The 13,878-nt window shown below is 40.6% G+C and overlaps 1 protein-coding gene across 4 annotated transcripts; it reads left to right on the top strand.

The window, feature by feature from the left end:
- Positions 1-458: 458 nt before the first annotated feature.
- Positions 459-10,655, top strand: stom (stomatin). 4 transcript variants are annotated; one of them, XM_032570345.1, is made up of 8 exons: positions 459-624; positions 3,825-3,857; positions 4,085-4,194; positions 6,038-6,110; positions 6,821-6,903; positions 7,619-7,822; positions 9,477-9,611; positions 10,357-10,655. In XM_032570345.1, exons 1-8 carry the CDS (start codon positions 570-572, stop codon positions 10,543-10,545), a joined length of 882 nt encoding a protein of 293 aa, XP_032426236.1. In that variant the 5' UTR covers positions 459-569; the 3' UTR covers positions 10,546-10,655. The 4 variants fall into 4 exon arrangements, with proteins under 4 accessions (XP_032426236.1, XP_032426237.1, XP_032426238.1 ...); XM_032570346.1 differs by lacking the exon at positions 3,825-3,857; XM_032570347.1 differs by having other exon boundaries at positions 472-624; positions 2,537-4,194.
- The last annotated feature ends 3,223 nt before the right edge of the window (positions 10,656-13,878 follow it).

The raw sequence follows: 13,878 nt of genomic DNA on the forward strand, positions 1-13,878 counted from the left end.
CTGTACCAGCACAGATGCACTTAAAAATAGATTTGGGTGAAATTTTCACTGAGGCCAGCCCATGCAAACAGATGCAGACTAAGCAACATCGTCCTAAAACGGAGGCCATCTTTCATTAAGCTCATTTTGTTGCTTTCAGTTTAATTTGTCAGCAAAACTTCAACAATCCAGTCAGTTTTACTCAAATAAGTTGTTAAATAAAACAAAAGTGTATGAAGTGATCTACAAACCCATGTTCAACAGAAACAAGACTGCTTTCTTCCAGCATTTTAATATTTTTATTATCTGTAAGGCATATATATATATATCTATATCTATACATAGATATCAACATATATATATATATATAAAGCATATGAGTGTGTTTAATAATCATGAGCTTTGTTTTTGAATCAGTTAAATGCCTTTAATTACCTGCCTTGTAAACGCCACTGCCCCTGAAACATGCGTGCTTACGTCATTACGCCTGCAAGACAAATTTCAGGGCGAAGTTGGTATTTGCGTTGAAGCCGCTTCTCCCAGCGCCCGCCACACATTGAACCGTTTCTCCTCCGTCGCTCTGAATTATTATGGACAACCAAGGTATTTCGATGAAAGAGTCCAAAAGAAGAGAGCGCCAGTCCGGTAAGGCTCGGTCCGTCTTCCCGACCTGCTGTGTATGGATCCGTTTTAACGGCGTTTTAACGGTTTTCAGGACGCAGCCTCAGCTGCGTGCCCTGCTCTAAGGCACGCGACTATGTTGTCTTCCATCTGAAATATTAACGGTTAATTTTTTAGAGTTCCCCTTTCGCACGATGTTAAAGGTGGAGACAAATTAAGCAGCGGATTTAATTGTTAGCTCAATGCTAAACAACGGAAAGCGCACGGTAACCTTCCTGTCGGTTTCCCAACAGGAAAAGCGAAGTTGTTGTTGTTTTGTACTAGGAATTAAATGTGCTTTAATAAGAATAACATACGATTGTTTGGAGATATTTAAAGTGCATTGGGTGAAGGAAATAAGTGTGATTGTATATCGTTTATTTGTATGTACCAGACTATAATTAAAAGTAAATGGGATTAGTGTTAATGACGGGTGGGGTCAGTTTGTGTTGTTTCTAATAATCAATATTGATCGCATTAGCGACGGCAGCCATTTAAACCCAGAGTCACTTAAGAGTGCCAATGCAAAGCGGCACCAATTTCAACATATTTGACTTTTTAATTTTCTACGTCTCCTGGTAAATTCCCCATTATCCCACCGCCATTTCGTCCTGTCACAGTTTTGGTCGTTTCGTACCTGCTGGGACAGCAAATGTTAGCATTTATATGGAGTAACTGACGTATAAATATATTTTATTGTCCCTCAGTGGGGATTAATTCAGGTGTAGCAGCAGCAAAGTGACAGGCAATCGATGCATGTAGGTTCACACAAAGACAAAACTATAAAATATAGCAAAAATAAGAATAATATACTGTACAGAAATAACATCAAATTAATGTGCAACTGAGTAGAATAATCTTTTTAAAAACGTATATGCTTGCGTATTTCTGTATTAAAGAAAAATACGCAAGGGATGTAAACACCCATTAAATGACGGCGATAGCTGCGGGAGGAAGGGGCGCTGATCTGAAGGGGGCGCCAGAAACAATGGCGCACTCTTTAGAACAGTGGTGAAAAAATACCTTATAGTCAGCATTTTCTGCATTTAACAGCCGTCTGTGCATGTATTAGTGATATGATCAATAATAGAGACACAGCATTGATTAGGCTAGGCCTCCCCCCTGGGTAGAAAAGCAAACTATCATGGAAAATGTTAGAGGGAGATGTTTAGGGATTAAAAACAGGTTATTCAAACAGGTTGACAGACAGAAGGTAAGTTATATCAGTGCATAAAGAAGAGGCATGTAAATATTGTAGATATTCAGGTTAGCTTAAGCGTCCAGTAAAATGACAGGTCACTGTTGTCCTGCCGTTTATTCAATACGACAGATTATGGCAAGAACAGTAAAGGCACTTGTTTGTAGTCATTTGGTTGTTTAGATTACATGGATAATGAATTATAAGTAAGATAAATTATAAAACTCAGGGTCTCCCCCAGTGTATTATAAGCCTGGCGGGCCACCAGGCTAAGCATTAATATTTATTCAAGTCTTTTTAAAATGTTTGCATTTTTTAGGACTATATAGTTCAGGTATTAATCTTTCAATAACACGTAATTATCAAGTGATATTTTCAAATTTCCTGTCAACTTTAAACATTTTTTAACTGTAAAACACGGCGGGCCGCTGGATGAACGACTGCCTTCGCGCCCAACCACCAGGCTTAGCAAGTTTTCTGGGGGAAACCCTGGAGCTTGGCAGTGATAAACTTGTGTTTTAAATATCTTCAGTGAACATGTTGCTGCAGTGGTGTAGATGTATCTAATAAAGCTGATCAGATTCACTGGCCAGTCAGTAACTGTTATTCAAAAACAGATATTATTAACTTATGTTTTGTTATATGTGGGTGACTGCCGTATGTTTTAAACCCACTTAACATAAAGTTCATGTCGTTCAGCTGTGAGGATGGAGAGAAAGAAGAGAGGAAGAGAAGAATCAGGACAGACAGGGGAAGGCAACAGGTTGGTCTAAAATTAGACGTTAGTGTAGGAACAGCAAATTAATAATTTATCAAATATTATTTATTTTTATTTCATTTATTTGTGTTTTGTTCAAATCTATTAAATGATCATTGTTGGACCATATGACTTAGCAGAAAATATATAGAGCTACTGTTACATTTTATTAATTTATTCCACAATGTTTTTGTTTTTTATGGAGCTGATCACCCACAGTAACATCAAATAAAAATAAGTCTTTTACATTATAACTTCTTATGATTAAGTCAGATTTATACACCTTAAATCACTTAGCTGAGTGTGGAATAACTTTTGTTTGTCTTAATCTGCTCTGAGAAGACGTCACAGGTGAGCCTAAAAATTCAGAAATTACGTCTTTTGGAATAAAACTGAACACATCTCAACATTTTTAAAGAAATCCTCTGAAAAAGCAATTAGTGTTAGTGAAACTAGAGAGAAAATAAAACCAGCACATTGTGAAGATGCTGGTTGATGTTTGAGTTTTATTATCCACAGTGAAAGTTTACCAACATGGCCTGAAAGGAAGAGAAACCCACATTTTTAGAGATTTCATGATGAAAGTGAAACAGAAATCTGTTGCCTTAATGACCCTTGTTGTTACACGTAGAGGGAAATGCCATCGGACCTGTGAAGGTCAGAGGTGGGAGCTTTGGGGTTTGGTGGGTGTTTTCCTACATGACAAAGTGTTGCACTTCACAGACAGCGCTGAGGACGTGTGTGAGAACAAACCTGGTTCAGTTACACCAACTGGGTCAGGAGGAACGGGTCCAACCACCAGCAGGCTGCTGGGAAGAAACCCAAAATGGCCGACTCAAATCCTGCAGTTGAAAAGTTGAGGAGATGGATGTGGATTTCTGAGTTTAATTATCAGTGTTTTCAGATTGCTCTCCTTACAGCTTTTCCACATTTCAGTTAAAAATCAAAGCGTATCAGGATTTCTGTTCTAATGTTTTAACCTAATGAAAGCTGGAAGCAGAGGTGATAGTCATACTTCATGTTGGATACTTGAAATAATTAATGTTCGCTTTCAGAAATTGTGTCCACTTTTTACATTTTTTAAAATTCCAGTTTGTTTCTGTTTAGCTCCAGTAAAATGAAACCCGTTGGTCTCTGTTGGTTTCTGCACTGGCACCCTTAAGACCTCCTGGGCTCGCTGCTCCTGGCAGGACTGCGTTTTGATTTGTGTTTGGTTTACTTTGCCTGTAGGTCCGGGCCGTTACAGTTCGCACGATGCTGAAGGTACGGATCTGATCCGCCGTCTGGGTGAATGTCGTCGTCAGTAACCATGAGTGTCTGGGTTTGGCTCTGCTGTGACAGGAAACCCGACTAACCTGAACAAACAAATGGTTTAGAGGTGTTAGAAAGAGACAACATTCATGACGTGATTACAGAGAACGTTTGGTGAAAAGCTGATAAATGAATGACTTTATTTCACAGCGTGTGTGTGGGTGTGTGTGTCCTCCCAGCTCTGGAGAACTCGGACTCGGGCATCGGCCTGTGCGGCTGGCTGCTGGTTGGACTCTCCCTCATGCTGATGCTGGTCACTCTCCCCTTCTCCATATGGATGTGCATTAAGGTCAGCGGCTCATTAATTAAGCAAACAGAGCTGGAGGAAATGGACTTAAAGCTTTGTCACCACATTATAATAACTGTAAAGACGACTGTGTAACTATGACTGCGTGTTACAGTAATTATCGCTCCTAGAAACACACCCCATGTCATGTAAAGAAGTGTGATTTGTGTCACTAACCTGCATTTAACCATCTTTTCATATTGTCATGGAACAAAAGGTGGAGAAAATAAACTCAGAAAATGTGGTTAGTTTGGGGGAGTTTTAATTTGAATTTATTGCGACAACGCTAAATCTAATTCTTATTATGGCAAGAAATTTAATCCGTTAAATGATAAAAGCCCTCCGCAGTAATGTAATGAAGGAAATCATTCTGACTCATGATTCATGGTTTTGTGTGTTAGCTGCTCAAAGTTTCTTGTAATTGGAGCCAACAGTTGTATATTTACTGTAAAGTTTTAGCAGATGAACAACATGGCCGACCACCACCCTTCCCCTACTGCGTCTGAAAAACAGGCTGCAGGAAGTGTTTGTGCTGCTGTTCAGTGATTGGTTTACCCTCAACATGCTGCTGTTCTGTGCGGTTTGTGGTTCAGTCTGGGTCGCACGGCAGCGTTTCCGTCAGGTTAAGGTCTGAACTTTGATGGACACGCTTGAACATCTTGATCCACACAATGTTTCCAGGACTATTGTCCTGCTGATGAGCCAGTTTGGACCGAACTCCGGCCTCTAAGGAGTTTCTTTGGTCTCATCATCCACAGGACTCTGATCCAGATGTTTGGTCCAGAAGTTGTGCTACCATTTAGTTTTTCAAGGCTCCTCCAGCCGTTCCAAACTGAGCGTGCTCATCCGATTTCTAATCATCCTGTCATGAACTTTAACCTTTAACGTGCTAACTAAGTATTTTTAGTCTCATTTCTAGTGTGAATATCTTAGAACACTTGAAATAAAACAAAACTAACTTACAAATAACTTATTGGCAATTTATTGGCGCTTGCAAAAGTCCTAGCTCCATTGGGGGAATATTCCACTACGCCGTTACCTAGCAACCCCAGCCAAGCCCAGCCTGTTACCTAGCAACCCAGTTCTAGTTCCATTGGTAGATTATTTCACTTATAACAAGACAAGTAAAATAATCTGCCAAAATAATCTGTTTTAAATCAATAATTCTTTATTATTGGTGAAAAATGTCTAGTTTTATTGGCAGATAAATTTACTTGTAACAAGGCAATTTATAAGTGAAACAATCTGGCAACGAAACTAGAACTTTATCAATATCAAGGAATTGCTTACTTAAAACAAGCCTCTATATCTTGCTGATTAAATTACTTTAAAGGTTAATTCATGTGTAATAAGACATTTGTACCAGAGACTAGACAATAACTACTTGGTAAGTTTTATAGTTTTTACAGTGCAGCGCCTGAGATGAGCCTCTGCTGTTGAAGTTTCTTTAAATTGATGAATCTGTTGATTTTCACTCCTGGAGGCAGTAAAACTTTTCCGCCTTTCTGGAATGTCTTTCAGCTAAATATTTGGGTTGAAGTTGTTTCAAAATGGCCGTCTCATTGACTGATGCGCAGCAACAATTGATCTCCGGCACACCAACTCATGATCAATTAATCGATTGATTTATTCAGGATCGCCTGCTTTGTGAAAAACAAAGGAGTCTGTAGAGGCTCTCACTGATGATCAGAACTGGAAGCTCCTGGTGTTTTTCTGTCTAAGACAGGTTTCTATATATACATAGATAAGATTAAGTAAAAAAAGGATTACCATATATGAAATAAGTGTCTGTCTTTTACCATGACTGTATTTATTGTGTTTTTATTTATTTGTTTCCTCTGTTCAGATAGTGAAGGAGTACGAGCGAGCCATTATCTTCCGCCTTGGGCGCATTCTGAAAGGAGGAGCTAAAGGACCGGGTCAGTCTGGTTTAAACGGCTCTTTACTTCAGATAAACGCCTCTGGTTCTCACATCAATTCATTTTTATTGATTAAATACTTTAAACTTATTTTTAACACCGAAGATTTAAGAAGACATCCAAAGGGACTATTTGGTTGAGATCCTGGTAAATTAGGATAAGCAGCTGCGTGTTTCTGGTGAATCACATGGACGGACGCATCCAATCCTTCATTAATGGACGTTTTTTGTTAAAAGTTTATATGATCATGATGTCCTTAATGGCGCGTTCACACCGAACGCGTTTTGAGCATCAGGCGCGGCGTGATTTGAGCCGTTTGGAGCGTTTGACGCATCAAGAGCATTAAATGGAAAACAAGGCTTAGAGCTGATGCGCCTCCACGTAGACAAAACGCTACGTGTAGATCAAAGGTCAAGCATCTGCATTCAAAGTGCGTCGGACGCGTTTGTTGTGAACGCTCCATAATGCTCAGGCACCGTACACATGTGCAGTTTGATGCACATGTGGATCAAGCTAATGAAAGCTAATGAAAGCTGCGAACATCCGTCTGTCCGTCCGTCCCTGTGCAGCGCCGCAGTTCAACCAGCTGGGTTCGACTTGACGCTCATTCTGTTCCCAAACATTTACTGATTCGTTTTCTCATCTTTGTGTTCACACAATAACGCCTTCATGGTTTGGTAAAAGTTATTTACGTTCTTGTGACGCCACAGGGTTGTTCTTCATCTTACCGTGCACCGACAACTTCATCAACGTCGACATGCGAACCATCACCTTCGACATCCCGCCGCAAGAGGTACGACTCGCTTTCATTTTTACACTTGATTACAGATATTTTTATGTGATTATGGCTTAGGAACTGAATTTACTTTCTTTATTGTGAATTAAATTGCAACACAAAGCAAATAAAAATGATTTTTAGTGTAAAAATGTTGCTTTGACCAACGCAGTAACAGCTGCCCCAGACTGGCATTGATGCCCTCAGTGAGGAGGAAAACACACCGAGGGGCATTTTGAAAGAAACAAGTTGGTTATGAAAGGATTTATCCAAGAGTATTAATGGAAGGTTTAGTGGAAGGAAGACATGTTGTAGTGAAAGGTGCAGGAGACACAGGGAGAGTTACAGGTTTGATAGTAAAGCAGTATATGTCTGGGTGTGGCAGTTCTTCAAGCTCTGACTCAATCTACAGCCCACCAACAGAGCAGCACAGTAGTGATAACCTGCATTCCTTTCCTACTCCACTTTTCCTTCCACTAAACTTTCCATTAATATGCTTTATCAGTATTCCTCTAGCTTTTGTGTAAAGTCACTGCTAGATAAATGTCAGTTCTTCCCCCTGAAAAAAACGTTTCTTTATTAAAAATCATTTTCGTTGGTCTCGTGTTATAATCAAAAATGAGAAACAGAAGTAATTCACTGTTAAATATATCAGAATCGGTTTTTGAGTTGAATTACTGAAATGATTCAACGTTTCAGTTGAATTTATTTGAAAACGTTCCCGTTCTGTCAGGTTCTGACCAAAGACTCGGTGACGGTGAGCGTTGACGGCGTGGTGTACTACCGGGTCCAGAACGCCACCCTGGCTGTGGCCAACATCACCAACGCGGACGCCGCCACCCGGCTGCTGGCCCAGACCACCCTGAGGAACGTCCTGGGCACCAAGAACCTGGCGGAGATCCTGTCCGACCGCGAGGAGATCGCTCACAGCATGCAGGTAGAACAGACAACCCCTCCAACATTCATCAAAAATGTTCTAAATGAGGGTTATTGGTTTTTACACATTTGTTAAACTTAAAGTAGCTCCTTATCAATAAGCTGCAGTATAAAAGTGAAACTTTGTCTCCTCCTTCAGCTCTGAGCATTAGCAGAGCATCAGCCCCTCTCTGTGTGGGCGCTCTCCTCTTTATGCTGCTTGTGGTTTTGCTTATTGTTTGTTGAGGTTTTGCTCTGAGTTTCCCGAAACCTTTTTGATCTGAGATCAGACTGATAGAGAAAACCTGCTGGGAGGTTCAGACCGACCTGCCGGCTGCAGAAAGAGGCCGTCACCTACATCCTGTCAGAACCAAACCAGCAAGGTCAACCCAGTTAGCTGTGCTCCCAAAGGCAGCTTGGTTTTATACTGAACTCTAAGCCTGGTAGACAAGCATCTCATAGCTACAGATACAAATATGACCTCATGCCATCTTTATTAGCAATACTTTACGTTACATTGCAGTTGAAACTACAGGAAGACTCAAGAGTCTGTAACCTCTGCAGCTCCACATCTTTCTCCTGAACTCACTTCTGTTTTCTTCCTACTTTAATGTTTGAGTCAGTGTTAGCTAAAAAGCTAATGTTAGCAAAATGCTATTATCCAGTTGGGTGACATTAATTTAACCCATTTAGAAAGCTAACTTTAGCTTTTGAGTCAACAATAGCTAAGAAGCTACTGTTAGCTTAAATGTATCATTACTATGTTGTCTTACACTAGTGTGATGGCTAACTTTAACTCAGACCATTCAGCTAGCTTGAGCTATTGAGTCCAAATTAGCGAGAAAGCTACTGTTAGCTTAAATTCTGTCATTGTCATGTTGGGAAAAATTAATTTAAACCATTTAGAAAGTCAACTTTAGCTTTTGCTACAAAGTTAATGTTACCTCAGTGTTACAGTTCAGCTCAGTTTCTCACAAATGTAACATTAAAGCCACAGAACTGTCAAAAATATAGAAAAAATGATAAACGCTTAAAACTGTCTTTACTTTAGTTTGGTTCCAAACTACATCCTCTAACTCAGAGTATTATAGAAGGTTAATGCTTGAAACCTGATCAGTGAATTTAGTCTTACTGTGTAAATGAGTCTCAGTATATTTTCTTCTGTTCTGTAAAGGGCTTTTCTTGTTATTAATATAAACCATTTTTTTGTAATTAAGTCTGATGCTTCCTAGTGTGTACGTCTCTGGGGGTTTTATGTCTGTTTGGATGTTTTAACCTTTAACCTTTGTTTGTATGAAAACTGCTTTATAAATGAAGCTTGATTAATCCCACCGCCTTTGGGCCAGAGCACCTCCTGTGTGAACGCTCAGAGAGAAAACCAGAGGAATAACTGTTTTGTTTTAGAATAAATATGCCGTACATGAGGTCCTGGGTTCAAACCCCGGCCTGGCGTCTTTCTGCATCGAGTTGGTAGGTTTGCTCCGGCTTCCTCCGACAGTCCAAAGAAAAGACCGTTGGATTGCTGAGCTGTGAGATGGACCAGTCAACGTTTTCCCAGAAAGGAGCCCAGAGATTTCCTCCCAAGATGCAGCGCAGCAGCAGGTGGCTTTGCTGAAAGGCTCCACCTGCTGGACGATGTTTGAAACTACAGGGTGTGTCCGTCTCTCTGCTTCCAGTCGACTCTGGACGACGCCACAGACGACTGGGGGATCAAGGTGGAGCGCGTGGAGATCAAGGACGTGAAGCTGCCTCTGCAGCTCCAGAGAGCCATGGCGGCCGAGGCGGAGGCGAGCCGCGAGGCCAGAGCCAAGGTGAGGCGGAGCGGAGCGCCGTCAGCCAGGCGCCATGTTTAATGTCTGATCCAGATCCAGGCCCGCTTCCTCTCAAAACTGTAATGGATCTTAATCTGTCTTCACAAAATGGTTACATCATCAATCCTAATCCTGCTAAACAATAATTAGATCCTTACTGAGGAAAGAACGGATTGGGATTTAATAGAATATTCAGGAAATCCATTTAATTTTAGTAAAAATATTCTCTATAAATAATAAAGCAGGTGTTATAATCAGATCAATGACAGAAAATATACAAATAATACTTTAAATCTTTCCATAAGTGGTTGTACTAATTGTCTTTTCATATAATATAGGATAAAATACATTAGAATGAAATTCTAAAGTAATCTTATGCTGGTAAAGACTGATTCATTACTCAGAGATATATTTAGTGTTTATTAAAGTTATTTTTATTATGATCAATGTAAGGAGAGAAACTCTGACCCAAAAGAACAAAGAGATCATCTCGCATCATTTACTAAGAATCATCTTTGTGATCTCTGCGGCTCCATGAGACACATCACCTTATCCTACAGTCAGACACGGCGGTGGCAGTATGATGGTCTGAAAACGCTCCAAACTAAACTGGTTTTCCCAAACTGCTCCTGTGGCGTTCACGATAAAACCGAGACTTTTAGCATCTGTTGTTCAGAAAGCTTTGGTGTTTTAGTTCCTGTGAGACGAAGGCTCCCCTCTTCCTCTCCTCCTCTTCCTCCTGCAGGTGATCGCGGCGGAGGGTGAGATGAACGCGTCTCGGGCCCTGAAGGAGGCGTCCCTGGTGATCTCTGAGGCCCCGTCGGCTCTGCAGCTGCGCTACCTGCAGACCCTCAACACCATCGCCGCCGAGAAGAACTCCACCATCATCTTCCCGCTGCCGATGGACATGATGCACAGCCTGATGAAGCGCTGAGGAAGAACGCCGCCCACACACACATGTTTGCGCAGCTATGTTTGCGGGGACTTTCCATTGACTTCCATTCATTTCTAACCGTAACCAAAACTCAATTCACACCTTAGTCCTAAATCTGACCCCTGACCCAAAAACAGGGTGGCTTCGGTCCCCACAAGCCGCAGTGGGTCCCCACAATGTAGCATATGTCAGGAAAATGGTCCCCACAAGGTATTAGAAACAAGCGCGCGCACACACACACACACACACACACTCTCCTAATCTGTCCTTACATTGTAACACAGCTGTTTGTTCAGATTCGCTGTCAGATCTCTCCTGCCAACATTTACAGTAACTCTCTGAAGAATCTGAAATAATGCGAGTTACAGCAACATTTAATTTCCCTTTGGGATCAACAAAGTATTTTAGAATTTGAATTTCCAACGCCGCCATGACAGCGTTTCACCACGAGAGTCACACAACTATTAAATCCAGTATTTTAACTTTAAAAGGTCAAAACCAGAGTTCCCAGTAGAGAAAGCGCCACGTTAACTGGTGTTAAAAAACATACTGGTGATTCTTTGATTCATCGCTTTCAGTGCCTTGCAAAACTATTCACACCTCCTCTTCCTCATCTGTTCCTCACATCCACAAACCTCAGTGTTTTATTAGGATTTCATTAAACACACTGTAAAAACACAAAATATTACCAAGTATCTTTGGTTTAGTTTTTACAGTAAATATCTTCGCACACTTGAAATAAAACAAGATTTTATTCCCATGTTATAAGTGAAATAATCTGCCAGTGGAAGTAGAAGTTTTCAATCAATATTGAGGAATTATTGACTTAGAATAAGCTCATATTCTGACTAACCTGTTAGTTAGTCTTGTCTTATTTCAAGTGTACTTGAAATAGAAACTAAAGTACTTGGTCTGATTTTGAGTTTTTGCAGTGTAAGCTGGTGTTTAGTGATGAAGCGGAAGACAACTGGAAGATCTGAAAAGTGTGGCATGCATCTGTCTTCACCCTCTTCCAGGGTTGTTTAGCTTCATCCATTAACTCTGTAGAAAATGACCCCACAGCATGATGCTGCCACCGCCGTCTGTTTACAGATTACTTCAGAAGTTAAGTGACTACTGGAAAACGTAACTTAACGGATTTGGGAAATGGATTAAATTTAGGGGAGAATACAGATGAATGCCACACTTTTCAGATTTCCCCCCTTGCTGTGTAAAAGTTTAAGTGTAAATAAACAACATGGAGGACGGGCAGCAGCTCTCCATGTTGAGCCGCATTTATATTCTGTAAATTATTATGATCCATTTATAAGACGAAACGTTTCCAGTCTTCAGGCTGGATTCGGACGCCTGTACATAGATACTAAAAGCTTTCTATCAACCCAGAGGACCTGAAGTATTTATACTCACTGATAGACTGGAGACTCATATAAGCCATTAAAACCCAGAGTATAACAGTTCATATGTCAGTGGTGCCTTTCATTTGATCTAACCTTCAGTTTTCTTACTTTTTACTAAATCAGGGGCTACAAACCTTTCAGCCAGAAGCCTTAACTCACTGCCAACCTGTTGTTTTTATTCTCCTTCTGTCTGCTCCGGAAAATTTATTTACAATTTTAACAAACCAAACACGTGTTTACCTTTTATATTAATCTGTGACGTATAACATGCATCCCTGTTTGCTCGACTGTTGGTAGTTTATGCATCCCGTAGGTTTAGCTGTTATTTATTACACAGATCAGCCATTACATTATGACCGCCTTCCTAAAGTAGCAGCTTCCATTTTTCACAGAACACCACCAGGATGCTTTAGTGGATTGATAAAACATCCGTCTGAACTGAAAAGGTTTTCCTTTCATTTGGTGTGAATCCTGGGGGGAGTTAGGCCACGCCCACCAAATGTTGGTGGATTAGAATCGATCATAGCCATAGTTTGGTGCCAAACGTATAACAATGGCGTGACGTCTGACTTCGCCTTGCTGCCATGGCAACGCCCTCCAGCGAAAACTATTTGAGCTTTAAAGCCAAGGAGAACAACTTTCTATCTGTCCTCTAACACAAGATCATGTTGATTAGACCCAGAGGGTCGGAGATGAAGCTTTCCCAGAAAAACAGTGGCTTCCTGTTGTGAGGGGGCGGGGCTTAGATGATGCAGCGTTTGACCACATCTGATTATTGGGCAACTGAGACGGATCATTCTTACCAACTTTGGTGTAATGGAGTCTATGTGACAGTTAAAGCGTGTCAGAATGTTTGGCGAGAAGGCCAGATTTGAGGCTTGGTGCTGCCCCTCTGACGTGCACAAAAACCCAAACTTTTGGTAACTTTAATCCCCAAAACCTTCAGGACAAATTGACCAAGTAGGAAGCCAATACCTCCAAATCCCTAGGAGGAGTTCGTTAAAGTTTAACAGGAATGAAAAGTCAGAAATGACCCTTTGATCCAAAATGGCCAACTTCCTGTTTGGTTTAGGGCTTTTGGGTGGTTCTACCTATAAACCAAGTCGCATCTCTCTGGTTTACCAGCTGGCCAATCTAAGGTTAGGGGGCGCTGTAGATCCCATTTGAAATTCCATTAAAGTGCTACAATTTCAGTCAGCGACAAATTTGGGTGAAATTTCAGATTTGTTAAATATTTCGGCCTCTAAATGAGCTCTTCTTTTGTGTCAAATTGTAAGAAGAAAAATCTGAATTACAACAGGCCTTCACAGCACTTAAGAAAATTTGAGTCTGGAGTTTTTTCACTTTCAGCTGTCAGTGGTCATAATGTTCTGCCTGATCAGTGTGTGTTGTTGTAACACTGTGGAAAGTATCTGTTACGTTTTACTGTTGAGTGTTACTGTTGACCACTGGATGATTGTTTCTTTTTTACTGAGTCAAGAAGGAAAGCCTTCAACCTGGGCTCTTCTGCCCCCTGCTGGTCAACCCCGCACTGTTCTCTGTGATAGTTGCCTTTCAGTTTAAATGTTTAGGCCAATAAAGCCTTTACACAAGGCCAGATTTGAGGCTGTGTTCCAGGCTTATGCGTCCATTTTATTTTTTTACCTTCATGTTTGCTCTGATTTTAAATATAAATCATATACATGACTACTTTAAATAAAGATGTGATCAACAGACACGTTTGTGATTTGGTTTGTTTCAGTTCAAGGAAGACAGAAACATCATAAATTTGGTTTATTTGAAACAAATAATAATAAATACAGAGAGGAAAGGAACAAACAACATTATCAGAAAGTATTGTTGTTTACTTGCTCCCAGGTGTGGAAGATCATGACATCACGATATGTTTTTTAATATATGCATTTTTTAAAACTTAATTGTGAAGGTGTGGCGGTGC

The sequence above is a fragment of the Xiphophorus hellerii genome, chromosome 8 (assembly GCF_003331165.1).
Source record: "Xiphophorus hellerii strain 12219 chromosome 8, Xiphophorus_hellerii-4.1, whole genome shotgun sequence".
Classification (NCBI taxonomy): Eukaryota; Metazoa; Chordata; class Actinopteri; order Cyprinodontiformes; family Poeciliidae; genus Xiphophorus; species Xiphophorus hellerii.